General features: G+C 38.8%; 3 protein-coding genes across 3 annotated transcripts; 2 read left to right on the top strand and 1 right to left on the bottom strand.

Annotated features, from left to right (window-relative positions):
* The first annotated feature begins 724 nt into the window (after positions 1-724).
* LOC143547988 (receptor-like protein 9DC3) lies at positions 725-1,414 on the top strand. Its single transcript, XM_077039267.1, has one exon. The coding sequence runs from the start codon at positions 725-727 to the stop codon at positions 1,412-1,414; it is 690 nt and encodes a 229-aa protein (XP_076895382.1).
* Positions 1,415-1,491: 77 nt separating this feature from the next.
* On the top strand, positions 1,492-7,722 carry LOC143547976 (uncharacterized). The gene is made up of 3 exons (XM_077039254.1): positions 1,492-2,166; positions 6,953-7,234; positions 7,311-7,722. Exons 1-3 carry the CDS (start codon positions 1,492-1,494, stop codon positions 7,521-7,523), a joined length of 1,170 nt encoding a protein of 389 aa, XP_076895369.1. The 3' UTR covers positions 7,524-7,722.
* Positions 7,723-18,431: 10,709 nt separating this feature from the next.
* Positions 18,432-21,357, bottom strand: LOC143547977 (E3 ubiquitin protein ligase RIN2-like). Its single transcript, XM_077039255.1, has 11 exons — positions 20,845-21,357; positions 20,647-20,724; positions 20,445-20,531; positions 20,243-20,364; positions 20,069-20,165; positions 19,877-19,982; positions 19,633-19,790; positions 19,414-19,551; positions 19,284-19,351; positions 18,668-19,205; positions 18,432-18,580 (listed from the first exon to the last, which is right to left on the bottom strand). The coding sequence occupies exons 1-11, from the start codon at positions 21,082-21,084 to the stop codon at positions 18,524-18,526; spliced, it is 1,689 nt and encodes a 562-aa protein (XP_076895370.1). The 5' UTR covers positions 21,085-21,357; the 3' UTR covers positions 18,432-18,523.

Below are 21,357 nucleotides of genomic sequence, written 5' to 3' on the forward strand. Positions count from 1 at the left end.
CACTTGTATCATACCAATACCGAAACTCAAAACTTTGATACCGGTACCAATCAGTAACGGTCCTGAATTTACTCACCCATAACCAAAACCAATCGTAACATGGTAAAAAAACAGTTTCCTTTGAACATGCTCGACCCGTTGTCCGCGTTACTCGTCTCCGTTTGTATTTGCACCAATTGGCAATCTCAAATCTTTAACCGGATTGGATCTGTTATACACAAGCTTATCAGGAGAGATACCCAAATCCATAGGTAACCTTAGATCCCTTGAATATCTATATTTATCATATAACAAGCTTTCTGGAACATTACCTTCTTCATTGTTTACCCTTTCTTCTTTAAGAGTATTATCCCTTTCTAACAATCGATTAAGCGGGCAGATTGATGTGCTTGATAATGGCCCCATCCAGCAAACATTTCAACGGCTTACCAACCTCACTTTCCTAGACCTTTCATATAATAATTTTACAGGTGAATGGGGGTTGGATACATTGTTATCAAGCCTCACCAACCTCACTTCCCTAGACCTTTCATATAATAATTTTACAGGTGAATGGGAGTTGGATACATTGTTATCAAGCCTCACAAACCTTGATACACTCATTCTGTCATTTAGTGGTATATCTGTTACCACCAATAATGCTAATCATTATGTCAATCCTAATTTTAGGTCCTTAAGTTTGGCCTCTTGCAGTCTAAAGGTGTTTCCGGCATCCATTCGATCCATGACAGCTCTTTATTACTTAGATCTGTCAAGAAATGATATACATGGGCACATTCCTGATTGGGTAGGGGAGATAGGAGGAAATCAGTTGGTACTTTTGGATCTTTCAAATAACTCAATAGCTGGCACCATTCCAAATGTATACAAGGATTGGGGCCAATTACAAGGGTTTATTTTGAATGGAAATGAGTTAGAAGGAAAGGTGCCAACTTCTTTAAACAAATGTAAACAATTGAGTGTAATTGATTTGGGAAACAACCACTTAAATGACACATTCCCGGGTTGGTTAGGAGATCTTCACAATTTACAGGTTCTCGTCCTCAGATCAAACAATTTTCATGGTGGCATTGTACCCTCTTCCTTTGTTAATTTCCCATTTCCAAGTCTGCGAGTTCTTGACTTATCTCATAATGGGTTTGTAGGCAAACTCCCTACACAATACTTTCAAAATTTCAATGCCATGAAGAATGTGGAAATAAAGAACAAAGAACCAGAATATTTATACATAGGTGGCAAGTATTACTCTATCACTTGTGCGTTGAAAGGAGTGGATCAAAATTTCCCACGACTTTTGGTTGAGTACACGATTGTCGATCTATCAAACAATAAATTTGAAGGGGAGATTCCAAACATCATTGGTAATCTAAACTCTTTGAAAGCACACCACTCCACCACTCTCACTCATATTTAATTATTTATTATCATTATCTTCTTCTTCATTGTCTCTCTCAATCAGTATCATTACATCCGCCATTGAATTATTCCACCATGAGCCGATTCAGCAAGCTTGACGTCATCGATTACTTACTAACCGACTCATATCCATCACCTTACACTGCTCCTCTCACCCCTACGTTCTTCCCATTCGAATCCATCACCACCACTGAGCTTGATCTAGCTCTTAGCTTTCCATCACTCGATCTCGTTTCTCCGTTTGATGACGTCATCACTCGTAAGATTATAACCACCACAAGACGCCTGCGACCTACTACAGCCACACGGTTAGAGCAACTGTACCTGAAGTCACTAGCCGATCGAGTGTCAGCACTCGAGCTAGGGTTTGGTGATGTGTTGGAACAACAAGAGAATAAGAAGAAAGTACAGGCTGACAGGAAGTACACGTGGACGGCGGAGATCAACAGTGGGGAGAAGGACGGTGTGGATCGGAAGTATAAACTGACGACGGAGATTAAAGGAGGGAAGAAGAAGGAGACGAGTAGGAAATGGACGGCTGAGATTAAAAGGAAAGGAGATGATGTACGGAAGTACACTTTCACTGCATCAACTGCCAATGCAAATGCTGCTGCTGTTGAAGAAGATGTTAGTGAAGAGAAGAAAGATAAGAATAAAAAGGATAGGGATAAGAAGAAGAAGAAAGAGAACGGGCCGAGGATCGTTGAGATCCAAGGCGAACCGGATCACGGGGCGATTCTGTTGAAACAGGTTTTGTTTCGTAGTCTTTCCGTTGTTTAGTTAGTTAGTTAGTTAGTTTGTTTGTTTGTTAGGCCTTCGGATTTCATCATTTATTTGCTATTTTGCCTGTTTGCTATGTTAGGATTAAACGCACACACGAAACCGAACAGGACACGAAAGCAATAAACGAACACGAGGATTTAACGTGGTTCGGTCTAAACTGACCTACGTCCACGGGTGGCAACTAGGTATATCTTTATTGAGTGACCAAATATTACAAGTACATAATGTTGTTTATATAGAGACTGAACTAGGGTTAGTAAATTATTATGCAAGAAATCTAAACTGGGCCGGGCTTGGGCCCGACCGCCCACTCCCGTCTCCTCTTTTGACTTCATATAATAAACCGGGCCAACAAGGCCTACGAACCCAACAATCTCCCACTCGGAGGCCTTGAGTACTCTCGTCTGCACTCCTGATTGTACTTCTGTAATCTGAACATTAAACTTCTTCTAGTTGCCACCGCCTTCTCATCAATTAACCAGAAGGCCCGTTGAAGCTCCCCGGAGCTCCAACACGTCAGTCACGGCTGAAACTGCCCCTGACCCATTCTCTGTCCCTACCGGCTCCCACTGTAACGAACTACCGGATCCTGAGATAACCTGAGAACAAACACTCTCCATATTCAGCAAGTAATTCATTGGAGAGACTTTTACAGCTGGAATACTGGTTTTCTTAATCCACTGTCGACCTGGAACTGTAACTGAAACACGACCTGTGCTCCCACTGTCACGATGTCCCCCAACTGATTTAACCTTCCTAGCTCGTTCATCCTGAATCTTCACTTTGGCTCTGGGTTTGTTACTTGCAAAACGAACCTTCTTCTGCCCACGAGATTCTGTGAACCGGACTTTGTCTTTCACCAAAACTGGATCCACTCCTTTCGGTGACATATCGACCATATACAACGAACCCATTTTCTTGCCACGAGCAACCACGAGATTCCCTTTGACTACTTTCCACTGCCCCTTCCCGAACTTAACATCGTGCCCTTGGTCATCCAACTGCCCAACTGAAATCAAACGTTTCTTCAAACTCGGAATAACCCTCACGTCTTTCAAAGTCCAAGAAGTACCGGCTGAAGTTATCAAATCAACGTCTCCCATACCCGTAACCTCTAAAATATCATCATTCGCTAGTCGAACCTTTCCAAAATCCCCAAATTTAAGATTCTTCATCGTTTCACTACAGTGAGTGGCATGAAACGATGCACCAGAATCCATCACCCAAGCATCAACGCTACTCTCAACACTACAAACCAAAGCCTCATCACTACTGACCCCGTCATCTGTGTCGTCTTCTGTAACGTTCACCTCTTTCTTACCATTCGGACACTGATTCCTGAAGTGTCCTTTCTCTTTACAACCCCAACATTCAATATCCTTACGAGTCTTAGACTGACTCCTCTTCCTGCTCCCACTGCCTCGCTGTTTTCCCCTACCTCTACCTTCTGTGACTAGCATATTGCCTGATGATTCACCTGAACTTCTGCGTCTTGAATCTTCTCCCAGAATCAGATCTCGAATCCCATCGAAAGTAATATTTGTAGACGAACTACAAACTGCAGTCACTGTTTGCGACCAACTGTCGGGCAAAGAGGATAATAACAAGAGGCCTTGAACTTCATCATCAAACTTAATGTCAACTGACACTAAGCGGGACAAGATCGAATTAAGATTATTGATATGAGTTGTAACTGACCCACCCTCTTTCATTCTTGTTGTCACTAGCTCTTGGATAAGATAGACTTTATTCGCTGCCGAAGGCTTCTCATACATGTTGGATAGTGCGTCCATCATACCACGGGCTGTGGTTTCTTTCATGACGTTAAACGCCACATCTTCCGACAACGACAATGTAATACAAGCCCTAGCTTTCTTGTCTAACTTCTTCCAATCTGCTTCTGACAACTTTTCTGGTTTTTCATCCTCAAACACTACATCCAAGTCTTTCTGACAAAGTAGTGCCTCAATCTGCATCTTCCACCAACCAAACTTCTGTCCGTCAAACTTCTGTATCGAAACCTTTCCGTCTTCTGCCATAACAATGACTAAAACGAAAAACTGGATAAAAAAACAGAGACAGACACAACAACACGAGCCTGAACTTAACGATTGTTCTACTGAACTCTGTTAAACAATCAACCTATTTAACGTGCAGCGGAATAACGAACTGTAAATCAGAAACCGAAACTTTAAACTGAAACAATAAACCTGACAAACGCGGTTGGCACTGGTTTTGGTTTCTTTAACGCTTCTTCTAATTGACAACGGTTCTTCAACTAAAACAGGATCTTGATATAACTGTTCTTGACTCGTACTTTGGATAATATGATCTCGACCCAAATATTTCGTTGGCAAACTGCCAAAGTCTTTTGTCCCACAAAATTAATTAAACTACTTTGGGCTACTTAACGAGAAGTTAGAAAACAAACTCAATTGGGTAGAATCCTTTGTTTTCCATGGCCCAAATAAGAAAAAAAATCACTAGGTCAAAAGTGCATATCTTGGTCAGAGTTGTTGTCTCTTGTGTCTTGGCCACGCCACTATTTTTCTTAACAAAAGACAAAACTTTAATATCCAAAATTTGCCTTCTTCCTTGATAACAAGCTTCTGCCCGACTAATAAGACAACTGTCGGCGCTACACGTTGGTGATGCAACAACTAATTGCTTTCAAACAGAACCCAACAATATCGTCGATGACGAGCGCGACGGCCGGCAATTACCCTTCTGCGGCGGCACAAAGAAACGGATGGTAGCACTGGTGGCGGTAGCGAAACCCTAGCAGCAGTTAGCAGTAACGCGGCAGAACCCTAACTCCGATTCTGTTGCTGCGACGACGAAACCCTAGAGCAATAGGGTGGCGGCGGCGGAAGGTTTGGTGACGACTTGACTGGTTCCCGTGTTCTTCGTGTGATCTCGAACCTAAGCTCTAGATACCACTTGTTAGGATTAAACGCACACACGAAACCGAACACGACACGAAAGCAATAAACGAACACGAGGATTTAACGTGGTTCAGTCTAAACTGACGTACGTCCACGGGTGGCAACTAGGTATATCTTTATTGAGTGACCAAATATTGCAAGTACATAATGTTGTTTATATAGAGACTGAACTAGGGTTAGTAAATTATTATGCAAGAAATCTAAACCGGGCCGGGCTTGGGCCCGACCGCCCACTCCCGTCTCCTCTTTTGACTTCATATAATAAACCGGGCCAACAAGGCCTACGAACCCAACATGCTAAGCAGTTAATACGGAAAAATATCGGATATTGGTCTTGACGATAGTTGAGATATCGGGATATTGATGGAATATCGGTAATTTTAATATCATATAAAATTAACCTTTTGCAACTTGCAAAACACTAACAATCTTAGCAAGTAGGAACTGATTAAGAGTTAAAACGTTAACATTGAACACTAAAAAGTGACAATTAAAACTTAAAACACTGATATCGGAAATCATAGTTGTCAATAGCGATGATAGCGAGCGCTATAGCACGCTACCTAGCGATGCGGCTATAGGCCGCTATATACTAAATATCGGTCATTTAGCGTGATTATAGTGGTATTTAGTTTTTTTTTTTTAATTTTTGCTTTATTCGTTAATATAAAAAGTTGAGGCTTGTTTATCGACCAAACAGCTGAACCTTCCACAAGTTCCTCCGTAAAAGCTTATTTTGTGAATATTAATCCTAATTATTTGCTCAAAAATTTTCTACTTCTTTATCGTTAAATATGAAATAGCGGGCGCTATTTACCGCTATTCGCTACGTAGCATATAGGTGACTCGTTGCTATTTACCGCTATTCGCTATTGACAACTATGTCGGAAATATCGGTGATATATCGGTCAATATCGCCGATATTATCGGTACTGATATTTTATCAAGGTATCGATAACCGATATATCAATACATCAGCGATATCGACTTCATAGCCTGTTTGTTAGTTTATTTTATTGTAGTTGATTTATGGAACAAATTAGTAACAATGTGTTGCAAAAATCGGCCGCTTAGGCGCTAATCGGACCCAGGCACCTCGATTCTGGCTAAAAGGAAACTCTAGGGGCTACTCAGTCGAAATCCGAAATCGGTCCTAGTTGGATAAAATCTGTCGAAAACTCCAAATCACCAAACTCGCGTCGATCAAAATCGGTCCTAGTCGGTCAAAATCGGCCCAAACCATCCTACTTGGCCCAATACGTCCAGTAGCATTTTAGTGAAATGCGGTAAAAAACAGTCCTGGTCGGATAGAGTTGGTCCAAATCGTTCAACTTGGCCCAATATGTCCAGTAGCTTTTTAGTGAAATGCGTTAAAAACAGTCCTAATCAGATAAAATCGGTCCAAATTGTCCAATTTGGCCTAATATGTCCAGTAGCTTATTAGTGAAACACGGCCCAAAAAAATCGGCACAAATACACGTTTTGACATAGATGACTAGACAAGAAGCTTTTAAGTACTTGAATTGTTATGTTAAAGGTTAGATGTTTGAATTTTAATCTATTCTCAAGTATTATATTCATTGGATGTGTACATAACTATATATTTATGCGCCTAGCGACTTCTGCAACACTTGTTACTGCTTGCAAAATGTAATGTGAATTGAACAGAAGGATAGAGATCACGAACTTGGTGCATAGATTTCATGCTAAGTTACCATTTGATAGCAGCAGCAATTCCAAATTGTATATATATATGTGTGTGTGTGTGTGTGTGTGTGTTACTTAGTATGAGTTTGTAATTGTTGCAGGCATTTGCTAAGAGAGTGGAGAAAAACAAAGGGAAGAAGAAGGAGTTGTTTCCTCGAGATGCAGCCATGTTGATACAATTGACTTTTCGGGCATATCTGATAAGGAGGTCTCAGGCTCTTCGTGCTCTTCGTGAGCTGGCTATTGCTAAAGGGAAGCTTAAGGAGCTCAGAGCTTTGTTCAATAACTTCTCTTATCGTCGTCGGGTGGCTTGTGATGCAGAGGAGAAACAAAGGTTTTCTGAGAAGATAATTGTGCTGCTTCTCACCGTTGATGCCATTGAGGTAATAAACCGATAATATGCTGCAGGCTATAGATATAGTTTAGGGGATACATATTAATTGTTGTTTGCAAAAGCAGGGTGCTGATATCCTAGTGCGGGCTGCAAAAAGGTCGATGGTGGACGAACTGGAAGCGATGCTGGATGTGGTGGACCCGCAACCAGGAGGGGGTAAATCTCTATCCTTGAAGAGGAGGACGTTCGACATGCCAGATGGTGTGATCCAGAGGGAAGTAGCCGAAGGTGTGGCTCAGGTCGTTCGCTTGATTGAGCAGGAGGAGAGTTCTGAATGAACGAGGTTGGTTGTAAGTCTTAGGACTATGAAGCCCGTGCTGAGTTTGTCTTAGGTTGCTGAGTGTTTTTCGGGTTTTATGCAGTTTAATCTTTGTGTTATTGGTACAAGTCTTGTGTGTTTCTCCGCTTGTGCGACATTGAGTCCTGTAACCGGCAGGCAGATGGTAATTTGTTTTAATTAAGTTGGCGTTTTTTGTTTAAACAGTAAACTCTTACACCCGTAAGTTAAACCATTTGCGCATAATCTGACCTGAACCCTCACCAGTCACCGCTTTGCACTACAGATTTAGGAAAGAAACTTCAAGCAGAACATAGACAATTTAAAAATGTATTTCTATACAAATTTGAGCTTATGAGCTATGTAAGGATATAGTTTTAACTAATGACACATGCCAGGATGATCAACATACAATGAGGCGTCCAGGATTTTAGGTTTTTACTGATCTAGACAAACACGCAGATATAACCTACGTGGTTAAAGCGGGCCAAAATCAAATAGCGATCAAGGGCTGCTATTTGAGATATATAGGTTATCGCGGTGAGATAACAGTAATTTTAATATCATGTAAAATTTATATAATATATAAAACGTGAAGCATATGTAATAAGTAACATTTATAGTAATCTGACACTGCTATTTTGCAAGGGACCGCTAACCACCATCCCACCGCTAGGGGTGTGCATGGTGCGGTTTTGGGCTAAAACCGAACCGAAAACTATAGTTTCGGTTTTTTGGTTTTTCAAAACTGTCGGTTTTCGGTTTCTTGGGTTTTACCAACCGGGCTACTAATTTTTGGGCCAACGAAATTTGACCCATGATGTTTTGAAATTGGGTCTAATATTTTTTTTAAATAATAATAATTTGAGTTTCATTCAGGCATTAAATTATTATATCATGTATGAAGATATACCTGATATCGAAAACACCCAACCGTTGTTTGAATCAATGCGTATAATGAGAGTATGCAATTAGGGTTTTGTTTTCAAACCAACCTTAGATTGATTTATTATGATGGTTTATTTAGATTGGACTTAATCGAACCGAAAACCAAATAAGTAATTTGGTTCGGGTTTAAATGGGTTCGGTTTGGTTTAATTGGCTTTAAACTGAATATCCGACGGACATATATAACCAAGCTAATATAATGCAGGTTCGTCAATGTTCTAGGAGAGAAATTAATTGCAAAATAGTGTTATTTTGAGAAGTCGTCCATGAGAAATCAATTTTGAGCTTCGATAATCTCATAAATTGATTGACGATTTGGTATGAAGGGTTCCTTAATCGACAATCGGGATATTAGACTCTTACTTTACGGTTAGATAGTTTCAAGGGTTCATTATTTCACTTTCGCACATGCTAGAGTCTAATAACACAAACATGACACTTAAAATATATTTCTATCGAAAATTGAATGTCCAAATCCTTGGCTTAATTGTTATCACACCACCACTCCAAATACCTAATTTGTTTCGAGTTCATTTCATTAGAAAACATTATATGAATGATATGTTTATTGGTCAAACATAATGTGAATTTGTGCTTGGATTTAAAGTAAAGATGTTATAAATGCTACAATGATTCATTTAGTGACACATAAGACAATTATATAGTCATTTAGCTCACTCTATATTGAACATAACGTGTAATTATATCATATATATATATATATAGTTTTCAATTTTATACTTAAAGTTGGTTTTAGCATTGAAAACATGCGCAAAAATATTTGGTGTATACATGAACATGCATACAAAACAAATAACTCGATCATTTTTTATGAATCGGTGTCTTTCGTCGAGGAAAATCATAATCCATCACCACAACATCATCATCATTCGCGGGATCAATAACCTCTTCATCTTCAAAAGATTGAGGTAAAGAAGACATTTTTGTATCCTACATATACATCAAGAACAATGTCATTCTTTGTTTTTTTTTTCACATGTAAATTCTTGATGCATTTACATAAAATTATTAATTTTATCTTGAAGCAAGATATAAGGTTACATGGTCAAAGTCAGAGGACAAAAATTTGATCAAAAGTTTCCTTACTTTATGGGAGCCTTCTCTCTATTACCAAGGTGTGTTCATTTCTATTAGTAAATTAAAATGTTATTATTTAGAAATAATTTAGTTAAAAACTTATATTAATAAATTAATTAATTACCTTAAAATGTTTTCCCTTTAGCAAAGCCACATGATCATGAGAGGAAGAAGATTCAACAACTTCACTTCCTGCATATTAATCATATTATTCTCATTTAGGAAAACGATATATCTTGTAAGATAATGATAAATACTGTATCGTTTATTGATTAACGTTGTCATACAATCTATAGAGATTATGACAAAACCCCTAAAGACTTATAAGGTAACCCGTGAGCTCACACTAATAATGTCTAATATACTCCAATACACGCAACTATCAAACAAGCTTTAGCAATTAGCAAATTCATATGTATCTATATTAACATATATTGTGTCTTGTCTTCAACATATGACCAATTACACAAAATCATTTTAGTAACTAACTAACAAAGTAACAAACTTAATTATCATCAAAATAAAAAAAAACTTTTTAGTCCAAAGTTGTCATGCATGTTTGCATATGTCTTATGATCTATAGACTATAAATCTCTATAATCAAATGTTAAAATCTAAACATGAATTAACCGATTAATTAGTTGTGCGAGGGAGGACGCGTTCTTGGCCTTGCATAATCCGAATAAAGCACACCAAGATGTTCGTTGCGTGACGAACCTTCTTTAAATACCCGACGATCAATCTTCTTATCTTGTGCTAATTCTCCATATTCATTATTTGGAGATGGTGTCACATGAGGTTCATTTTGAGTTGCCTTTTAGGAAACCTGTATAGGTTACAATAAGTATGATTATGACACGAAAATATCGATCAAACATTAAATTTATATAGTTTTAGATAAAGTGAGTAACCTGGAGATTAGAAGAAAGGTTAACGATGGCGGCCGCGGGAGGAAGAAGACGAGCATTTGAGAAATGCATGCAAATTATAAGGCTGAGGGGTGTGGGGGGCGCGAGAGGGGCCGTGAGTGGGGGCGCCAGCCAATAATATTGTGACGTGTGGCAGAGAGAGAAACTTGATAAGATGGGTGTTGGTAGTGGTGATAGCGCCCCGCGCCATGGTGTGGAGGGGCGCGAGAGGGGGCGCGAGCGGTTTATTTTTTTATTTTTTTATAAATGTATTAAAAAAACGTATTATTAAAAAAACAAGAAATTATTTAAAAAAACACACATTAATTAAAAAAACACATTAATATATAAAAAAAAATTAAAGTACTAAAGAAAAACATTATTCTTATTATTCGGCTTCGTCTTCTTCGATCAACCTCTTCCGGATACGTTCCTTTTGTTTTTCCATCAGCATTTGGTCGACCGGATTTAGGTGGCTGAAGTCTCTTGCAAGGAAGTCCAAATCTCTCATTCTTTTTTTTTTCCTTTTTGTCAATAGAGACCACCTCCATGGTTTTGTTGAATTTATAGAGGGATTCAACAAGATCGTTGATGTTTACGGCTTCCCCCTCAGCCGGTTTTTTCCCCCTGGCGTCCCTTCCCAATGGCCGCCTCCTCGGCGGTGAAGACGTTTCCTCCCCCGCAACGTTTAGGTCGAATCCAACCCGGCAATCCGACCCGGCGGAAGTGCTGTACGCTCCAGACGAACTAGTTTTAGTCCGTTTCGGCCCTACTTCCGCATCAAGGTCCGGCGCCACCAGCTCAACCCACTTGGAACACCTTCTCAACCTCTCCCACACCTTTACACCGTCCCACGTCTTCACCGTCCCATACCTCCGCAGGCACTCCTGCCTCCACTCTTCGACAGTGAAATTATAGACCGCCAAATCGTCACTGCCACTTGGTCTCATACGACCGGCGTTCCTGTTGAACAGATTAGTAAACAAGCCGACAAATTTTCTGATTTCGGTCCACCGACCCGAAATCATATCGGCGTTCCGCTCTGTACTCCCAACGAGCGAATAGAACGTCTCCCTAACCTTTGTCCAAAAGACCTTGCTCTTTTGGTAGTCCGCTGCAAAATGCATAATAAATTTGTATGTCATTTAACTTTTTTATTTAACTTTTTTATTAAAAATCATTTTTAAAAACGTTAAAACAATTACCGCAACGCCGATCCTCAGAAGTGGCTATCCAAGCCCGACACAGGGCTTCCTTCTCATCCGATGACCACGGAGTGATTTTCCGTTTCGCCCTTCCGGTCGAAGCCGAACCCGACCCGTCCGTTGCAACTTGTTTTTTCCGGTGGACGCGTCTTCTTTGTCCCGCAGCTTCACCTTCTGGTTCTGGTTCTTGTGTCTCCGGAACTACAAAGTTAGGAGACGGTTGTATGTTGGATGGTTGAAAGCCGGATGGTTGTTGCGACCCCGAATAAAACATCGGTTGGTCCGGTGCCGACCATAAATCGTCGTAACTGTAATCTGATTCTAGGTTTGGGTACCAATTTCCAGCCATGTTTTTAAAAAAAGGTTTGGAAGATGGGGTGATTTTGGGTTTTGGGTGTGGTATGTGATATTGGTATGTGATATTGGTGTTTGTTTGGGTTTGATATAGGTTGAAAATCGAGTTTGATTTTGTGTTCCGGATGGTATGTTAATATATAGGGTTTGAAAATTTTTTTTTTTATTAACAAAACCCACCCAACGGCTCTTTTTCACGCATCCCAAGCCACATTCACGCTCCCCCCAGCCGCTAGCCCACCCGCGCCTGCCTCTTTTTCCGCGCTCGCGCCCCTCTCGCGCCCCTATAGCGCCTCGGTGGTGTGGTCCTCGCGCCCCGGGGCGCGACCGCCTCGCCACTTGCGCCCTTTCTCGCGCTCCGCACCCCTCAGCCTAAGTAGGAAGGAGGAGAATGAAACTAGAAAAGCCATACTTAATTAGCTAGTTGTTTCACAAGTGTGAAGTTTGCAATAATAATAAATATATATAGAAGTTAACTTGACACTTGGTTTAAAATAGTTTACAAGTTCTCAACTTACAAACCGCGCTTTATAAGTGAGACGAAATAGTGATTTTTGTAACGGGAAGCTATTACAATAGTGGTGTAATTAGACATTTAGACCACTAAAAATTTTAAATTAATATTTTAAAATTATTTCGACCATAACTGCTCACTTTTTTTAGAACGGCGACTTTCTTATATTTTGTCTATCGCACTCTTCAAATTTGAAGAGCCCCGATGCCCCACTCTAGCAAGACTATGTTGTCTTAATTGGGTCACGCTGGCTTCAGAGTTTGGCTTGGGTGTTCCCTCGGGAAACCATACCGCCGACTGCCACTTGACAATCGTTGTGCCAACACAAGAGCATAACTCTCTGGCGTAACACACGGTGAGACGAAACACGGGTGGGCTCAGGATTCAAACTGACAACCTTTGCACAAGGCCTAGTTTAAATATTTCATTGCCAATATCCACCCAAATATGACACAAGTAATATTCGAACTTGAGTCTCCATTGAAGAACCCAAACCTCCTACCACTAGGTCACAAGTAAGGGATAAATAATAAAAAATAGAGCAGGAGTACGTTATTTTTAACGACAAAGACATAATAATAATAATAATAATAATAATAATAATAAAATGTATCAACAAGGGAGAACAATACTACACAATACGCCATTACAAAATTATCAAAATTGAAATCTACATCAATACAACCAATCTACTTCCGATAATCTAGCTCTTATATATAGTGTTATGGAGTGGAGTTATCACCTCACTGTCACGTGGTAGATAGAGCTTTCACTTACTAACCTCTCAAAGTGTGCGATTTTAGAACTCGTGTTAGACATGAAACATTATGTAAAACAAACTTGAAGAGCTTACTTTTAGGATAGTTTTAAACCGTTTAATATATTTCCCTGCTAGTAGTTATTTAATTATATCTTTCTAAGTGGTATAGTTTAAATTAAAATTGATCTACTTTTGTTAAGCAAATATAAAAATAACGTTGAACACACATGCAAATAAAGGGTTTGATGAGACTTGTGAACTCCAAAGTACCAACTATTCACAAGATCAAGAAAGTGATGTGCCATCTTGTCCCCCATTGTCCTTCAACTATCACTTTCACACATCTGGTCCAACTCTTGGTTCTAGCTATTTTTGCTTAGGGGGTGGGGGTGGTTTACAAACCATCACTTGCTCCCACCAATCACGGTGTGCCATCTCACCCCACCATTTTCCATCACTAGTGATGGAATTTTGGTGGGGGTGGTGGTGTGATGGAATTTTTTTTTTTACAATAAATACTAAAACAAGCTTAAACTAAATAAAAAATAAAACAAGATTAAATAAATATTACAAAGATAAATAAATTAAAAAAACCGACAAAAAAAACCTACGGCGCTTCCCAACCCCACTTCTCGCATAGCTCGCGTTTGCGTTGAAGTAGGATCGATCTAAAGGGTTTGTTAAGATGTTCGTGCGGTTGTACGATAAATGTTAAATCGGCGTTTTTTTGGTTTTCATTCAAATGGTTGATATACGCCTCGTCACGTTTTAATTTTGAAGCAAGAGCTAGTTGCTTTCGCTCCTTCGTCTCGACCATTTCCGCCAACTTAGCCGACTTGTATTCGTTGAAGTCCTCGGCCACTGTTTCCTTTCCTAATCTTGACGATTCCCCACTTTTCTTGCGATGCGGCCGTGTGGGTGTGGGTGTGTCTTTGTCGGGATCGTCTCCAGGTGATCGTTCAAGTTCATGTTCGGCGTGTTGCTTGACAAGCCGTCGGTAGACGTGTATTTCCCGGAATCAGAAGTTTTTGATCTTTTTGAAGAAGATCCTTTTTTCCTTGGAGCCGTCGGTCCGTCCATGTCGACCACCGGAACCGGTTCCCACTTCGGGTGGTGTCTCGCAATCTCCCACGCATCCAAGTGGGGAAAAGATTTATATCGGAAAATCTTGGTATAATTGCTCAAGGCGTTCTTTATGATAGTCGCCTCGCTCGCTCCGCTTTGTGGATCTCGGCTCTACAAAACATTTCAAAAAATATATATATATCAAAATTGTAAAAATAAAGTAATAAATTATAAAAAAAATTTAACTAATAAATTTAAAAAAATAATTACCAATTGGATGTAGCAAGCATTAAATTTTGACATTTTTCTATTCAAATCTCCCCACCTGGAAGTCATTTTATCCATTTTTCGATTGGTTGCACTGGGAAGTTTTTCGAAATGTGCAATAACACGTCTTCATAACATATCTCGTTTTTGTTGGTTTCCGTGTTTTTTTTTTGTTTCGGATACGTGTAAATAAGCCTTGGTCAAGGTGACCTCCTCCGCGGACGACCAAGGTCTACGGACGATGGCATCCTCCTCCGCGGGTTCATCTTCATCGTCGTCTTCATCCACATCGTCGTCTTCATCACGAAAAGTACGTGTAAATTGATGTATAACATTGTTATCCTCTAAAGGATCGACGGACGTATGTGACGGTTGAGATTGAAACGTTTCAAAAGGATTATTTTGAAATATTTGGCTAGAAAAATGTGGAATAAACGGTTGGTTTTGATATGGTGTCGATGAAAACGGTGAATTAAATGTTTGAGATTGAAATTGTTGGTTTTGGAACGGTTGTGGTTGAAAAGGTTGTGGTTGGCAAGGTTGTTGTTGGAATGGTTGGGTTGTGTCGGGTTCATCTTGTAATCGGAATCTCGCCGGCTCGCCAAGATTTTGTCGAACCTTTGGTCGGGATTGGTTTTTCTTTGAACCCGAGCCACGTTTCTTTGAACCCTCCATTTGTGTGATGTTAGAATGTTGTTTGTAGTAGAGGATTTGAGTTAGATTTGAGTTGGATTTGAAGATGGATTCGATTATATTTATATAGGTTAATTAAGTTTTTTTTTTATCTCCTCAACGGTCACATGTAACGGTCGAATTGAATTTGAGTGCGTGATGGCCATCACGGCCGGCCCCGCATCACGCGTGATGGGAGGACCGGCGGCGGTGTTCCAATGACCATCACGCGTGATGGCCACCTATAACGGACCTCCCCCAGTAGCCTAATATTATTGGGCTCTTTACATAGGATCATCAAATCAATAAACTTTTATTATTTTGATGGTTTGATATTTATACATGTGTTTTGGTCATTGTAAAACAAGAAGATCAAATAACCTTCTAAACACATTTTAATTTATGTTTTAATTTTGTTGGCATGCAAACGTTTTCTATTGATCGTGTTGACGTACACATTTGAATTGGTAAAAAAAGATCAAATAACCTTCTAAACACTCAACGAATACCTTTGTCATTTCCAACCACGTCTTCACCACTAGGTTGCTACCATATTTGGTAACGCCAACTCTTACCAACCATGTATGATTGACAACGATTTATGAAACAATTATACATGGTTAGTTAGAGTTGGGTGGCTAGAAATGATGAAGCTGGTATGCGAGTGGTTTTAAAGGGATGTTAAACCGTGTTGTTTCAGTTTAATTAGAATAAAAATATATATATTAGCTGAAAAAAAATGGTAATAAAGAAGTAGGGTTGTAGAAATGTATGTGTATGTAGTTTATTTTTGAAGGTTGTTTCATAATTTTGAATGGTTGCATTTAGAGTATGAGCATGATTTAGTAGGTAGATACAAGCACTGCCGAAGCTTGGATGAATTTGTCGGGGGTGATGGACTTAAAATATATTGAAAAAAATTCATAAGGGCTGGGCTCAAATTTTCAGTCGAAAACGAGTAAATTTACACTATGTGTACAAATTTTCAGTAAACCCTAAGGGCTGGGCTCAAATTTTCAGCCCAAGTCGAAAACGAAAATGGGACGAAAATGGGAGTAAAATATATTGAAAAAAATTCATAAGCCCGGTGCTGCGTAAAAATGCAGGGGGGCCCAAGCCACACCGGGCTCTCATTAAGCTTCGCCCTCGGATACAAGTACAAAAAAGTTGCACCTTACGTATGATTGTATGAATATACAAAAGATCTTCTTTATGAGTTAAATAAATAAATATATAATTATAAGAGTATGATGCTTGTCAATAATAATCGAGCATTCACCATAATCTCATAGTTTATCTTAATAATAATAATAATAATAATAATAATAATAATAATAATAATAATAATAATAATAATAATAATAATAATAATGGAATTAATAAATAGAATTGAATTAAATAAGTTTGTGAAACCAACGTAGAGACATATTTGTTGATTGAAGAAATTACGGTGGCGTGTTTTGTTGCATGTTTTACTTTTACCATTCATTTATATTTCACATTCACAAACAAGAAGATACAAAACAAACATAGACTCACTTGTTTATTACTCAATCTCGCACTTCAAGGATTTGTCCCACTTTGACCAAATTAATTAATCTTTTATTTAAACTTTAAACAACATAAACAAAATTTAAACTTTATTAATGTATTTTGTAAAATTTGTTTCTTTGCTTTCTGTAATTTTTAATTTTCTTTAATGAAGTTTTTAATTTACACTTGTTTTCTTAATTCTTTAGTCACGGTATCAAATATTTCAAACTAAAAATTTTTATGTATGCGTATGGAATAGATTGACCACAACCTTGATCATCCAAAAGAGAAAGACGCCGTTAACCTTGCCTATGATGTTGGGTGCTTCTCGTGACCAAGGTCGGGCAGGATAGTAAAGGATTGGTGAACAATGAATAAATGAATGAATACTTGATTGTTGAACTTGTATTTATAATGGCCTAGATAATGACCGTTGGCGCATTTATTGCCCAAGCTAACCAAGTCATCCTTAAGCGTAGTCTTAATTTCTCTTGAGAGTCGTTGGTCAGGACATGGTTTGGGTAATATAGTTTTTCAAACATGGTGGACACTAACCGCCAATTGCAAGTCCGATCCATTGGTCTGGCTGTATATATGATCATCATTGGTCTCGGTCCATCTACAAGTGTGTTCGTTCAGTTATGTGTATCCATTCTAGATGTTCACATCAATATGGATGATTCATTTGGTCTTTAGACTTTGTATTTCGTACTTAATTATCACATATTGAATATTTAGTCATTATGGTTAAATTTATCACAAATTTGGTCTTGTACTTTAGAAAGCAATTCAAGATATTTTATTAAATCACACATTACATTTTTACAGGTTGCATGTTGGCGACGGTGGTGTGGGATTTCATTAGACGATGGTGCAAGGTCCCTCCAATCTTCAGTTCCTCGGTTAGGGACATTTTGGATCTACATAATTCGGTGGGGATTGGAGATCGAGAAAAAGAGGTGTCTCAAGGGTTGGTGATAATAGCGTGCTGGCGAATATAAAAAACGAGAAATGATAAATTGTTATGAGACAAAGAAGTGAAGGTAGATGACATTATTGATTACATTAAGTCTATTGGTCTCATTTGGTTCAAACTTCAAACATAGAGCTAAAAGGAAAATAAAAGAGCGGTCAAAATGGGGTAATTTTAATTTCATGTAATTGCATCAGGCGTAGCATTTTTGTTGGTTTTGCTCCTGATCATGGAGTAGGCTTGTATGGCGCTTAAGCGTCTATTTATAAAAAAGTTACATTTCACAAAAAAAATAATAAAAAAAAATCACATAATCTTTTTTCGTCTGGTTATGGAACAGGTGATTTACAAAAGAGGTAAGACCAGGTGCAATGTGACGCTTCCCACACCCAAGAAGCCCCAAAGCGTCAGGATAATAATACTTTCAAGTAAAATGTTTCACACATGTAAATCATTTTTATTCAACACTAAACTACTCCACTTGCACAACACCAAACACAAAGCAATCACAAAAATCATACACAAAACTAAAAACTTGTTTTCTTTTTTCCCTAAAAACTCGAACATATCGGTCGACCACTTTTGTCTGACTTATTTTTTTCAGACTTTCTATATACAACAAACTATTAACTTTATAACAGAACATACATTCATCACCACACTTTTTTGTGTGTTATTACTTCGAAGAGACCGAGAAACAACAGTTACATTTGGAGAAGATTATTCACAGTAACAGAAACCGAGTTTGTCCGCTGCAAATCCTGCACAAGTCAAACCAATAACACGCTTTGCCCTTAAAAAAATAAAACTGAACTTAATGAATGAGAACATATTAGCATATAACATACCCTAAATATTAGTTCATCGGGGACATGTGGAAGCACTTCACGAACAGTTTCAGCCATGGCAAGTAAATGTGACAGGTCATCATCTGACACACGTGGGGCCGACCTGATAAGTGAACCGCCACGATGTCTGACGTTACTAGTAGAAGGATTGTTTGAAGTAGACGTGCTAGCTTGAGATGAATTTATAGGCCACAGATTCCAAGAAGCGTCTTCAAGGGCACTTTGGGCATATGTTTCACCAACAGCTGCAAGATGTCTCATCGCCATTTGGACTCGGCCCAAGCCCACGGATCTTATAGATGTAGACGGGCCCGCCCCATCAAATCTCCAATCATCATGTTCTAAAGGGGTCTGAGTTTGATTAACTACACCGGTAGGATCATTTGGCAGTTCAAATGTAGAGCTGAGCTGGCGGGCGAGTTGTTCATCACTTGACACGTTAACAGAATGTGGTGCAGAGTTTCCTTCATGTGTACCGATAAAGAGGGGTTTACGACAAGTCGGGCAGGAATAATTGTCGCTTAGACCTTGGTCTAACCTGCCACATCAGCATATTAATCACAACATAATGCTAAAGCAACTTTAATTAAAAAGGATATGTGAAATTGTTTGTTACCATGACCGAAGGCATGAAAGATGAAAAAGATGATTACATGAGAGCTTCTTAGCCTTGGCCATTGGTTCCTAAATGTTTCAAAACAAAATTAGATAATATTTTCAAACAAAAAAAAAATTTAAATGATTACCCGACAAATGGCACATTCATCGTCATAAGTTTGTATCTCTTCAAATGTGGCATCTGGAAGAGCCCCGTGAAGTGTTCCCAAAGCTATCCTTAACTTAACAAACGCTCTGATACGCTTTGCAACTGCGCTTAACAAGGCCTGCCTATGACATAAAAATAATATAAGCAAAAGTAGCATTTTTATCTTCAACACATTAAAAGAGGATATTATAGAACTTACACGTATATTTAGGAAAAGAACTGCATCTACAAGATGAAAAGTCATGCCATGAAGCCGCCAGATATGCACATAATGACCAAGAGCCATTAGAAAAGTCATAATATCTAGAAAAAAACCAAGATTCCTTATAATAACACTCTTCAATTCCCACAATGAACCTGCATATATACATCATGTCCCGAATTAGAAGTTTAGAAATGTGTATGCTATCAAATAGTAGAGCAGTTAAAAATGAATGTCTTGCCTGCTGCTGACATGTCCAAAAGCTTTGATAATTTGGAGTTTTTGGTGTTGCCAGTTGAGTGATGAAGCCATACATCAAGCAGTTGAAACCCATGAACCAAAATAGCCTAAGAGCGGCATAAGGCGTGAAGGAACGGTAAATGTATTCTATAAAGAGAAATGGAATTAGGAAAGATGAAATCGATTAATGTACCTGTAGTGTTTCGAAAGCAATACTAAGAGGCTCAAAGAATAATAACAGAAATACAGGTGATGATATTGTTTGGTAGATGAGTAGGCACGTCCTTATCCTGAGAATGACAGTAAAGCTTGTAGCAGACAATGAAGCATGAAAATGTTAAAATAGCAGAAATTGTTGAGCAAATACCAGATTATGTCGACAACGACAACCAGCAATAAAACACAATATACACGAAAGTAAGTCCCAGGAGTTGCAGAAGGAGAGGCATTCAACCGTTCAAGGCGGTCCCTGGCTAAAGCCTGAAACATCTGTACAAGATAAAAAGTAAATTTAGCCAATCTGTTACATCCCCACAGAAAACATCATAAACTGTAATAAGTAATTATACCTTCAAAGAACATAACAGAGTCAACCATGTCAACCACAATCCTGCATGAACCATTGTTGGTGGAACTACCGATGGAAGAAACATTCCCTGTGAAAACCAATAGTAAATCAGCAGTCAAGAACTCATTGTCACACATAAATGCATCATATTCAACGCAGATATAAAGCCAAAAAAATTAAAATCATATCATACTACTGCCTACCTTATAGAAAACATAATTAACTAATCGCTCCACCAACTTCCGAGATTCAGATGCATTGAGCTCAACAAAGAATATTGTCTGCATGAAGAAACATACAGTCAAGCATAAATAATACGCCACAAGTGAGCACAATCTATATTCATTAGGTGCCGACTATCTATGAATTACAACTTTACAAGATATACAAAACTTAAGTACCTTAAGAGTCAAGATGATAAGCGTAAAAGCGTTGAGAGCAAAATTGACCACCAATGCAAATGTGGTACAAGAACCCAACAAAAGGTCCATTACATGGCTAGCAAGCCCAGGCTGAAGAAGGTTTTCACCCATCAAGCCATCTGACTTTAGTTTCACATATGAAAGTTCGGTCCAATACCGGAGGCCTATAAAGCTCAACACCGTACAGGCTGCTGAAATTGATAAATAGCTCACACCCATCGAAAACAAGGAAAATTTCACTAGGGCAACTAAAACTCCAGGATTTCATGAGATAAAAATATACATTACCTCCCTTCCCCACTGAACTGGTCACTGTGCAAAAGTTATGGAGAAGATAACAAACTATAAGTTAGTTTGTGCACCTCCCCAAGGGACCCTTCAAAGTATCAATAAGTTCTGATCTCAATATAAGTAACCTGCATCAGAATATATTGTGTATTAGCATATATCATAAAAAATGGAGAACCATAGCAAACTTAGGGGTGCAAACAA

The sequence above is a fragment of the Bidens hawaiensis genome, unplaced genomic scaffold (genome assembly GCF_021521415.1).
Source record: "Bidens hawaiensis isolate Kalapana, Puna unplaced genomic scaffold, B.hawaiensis_p1.1 tig00014899_1, whole genome shotgun sequence".
In the NCBI taxonomy this organism is placed as follows: domain Eukaryota; kingdom Viridiplantae; phylum Streptophyta; class Magnoliopsida; order Asterales; family Asteraceae; genus Bidens; species Bidens hawaiensis.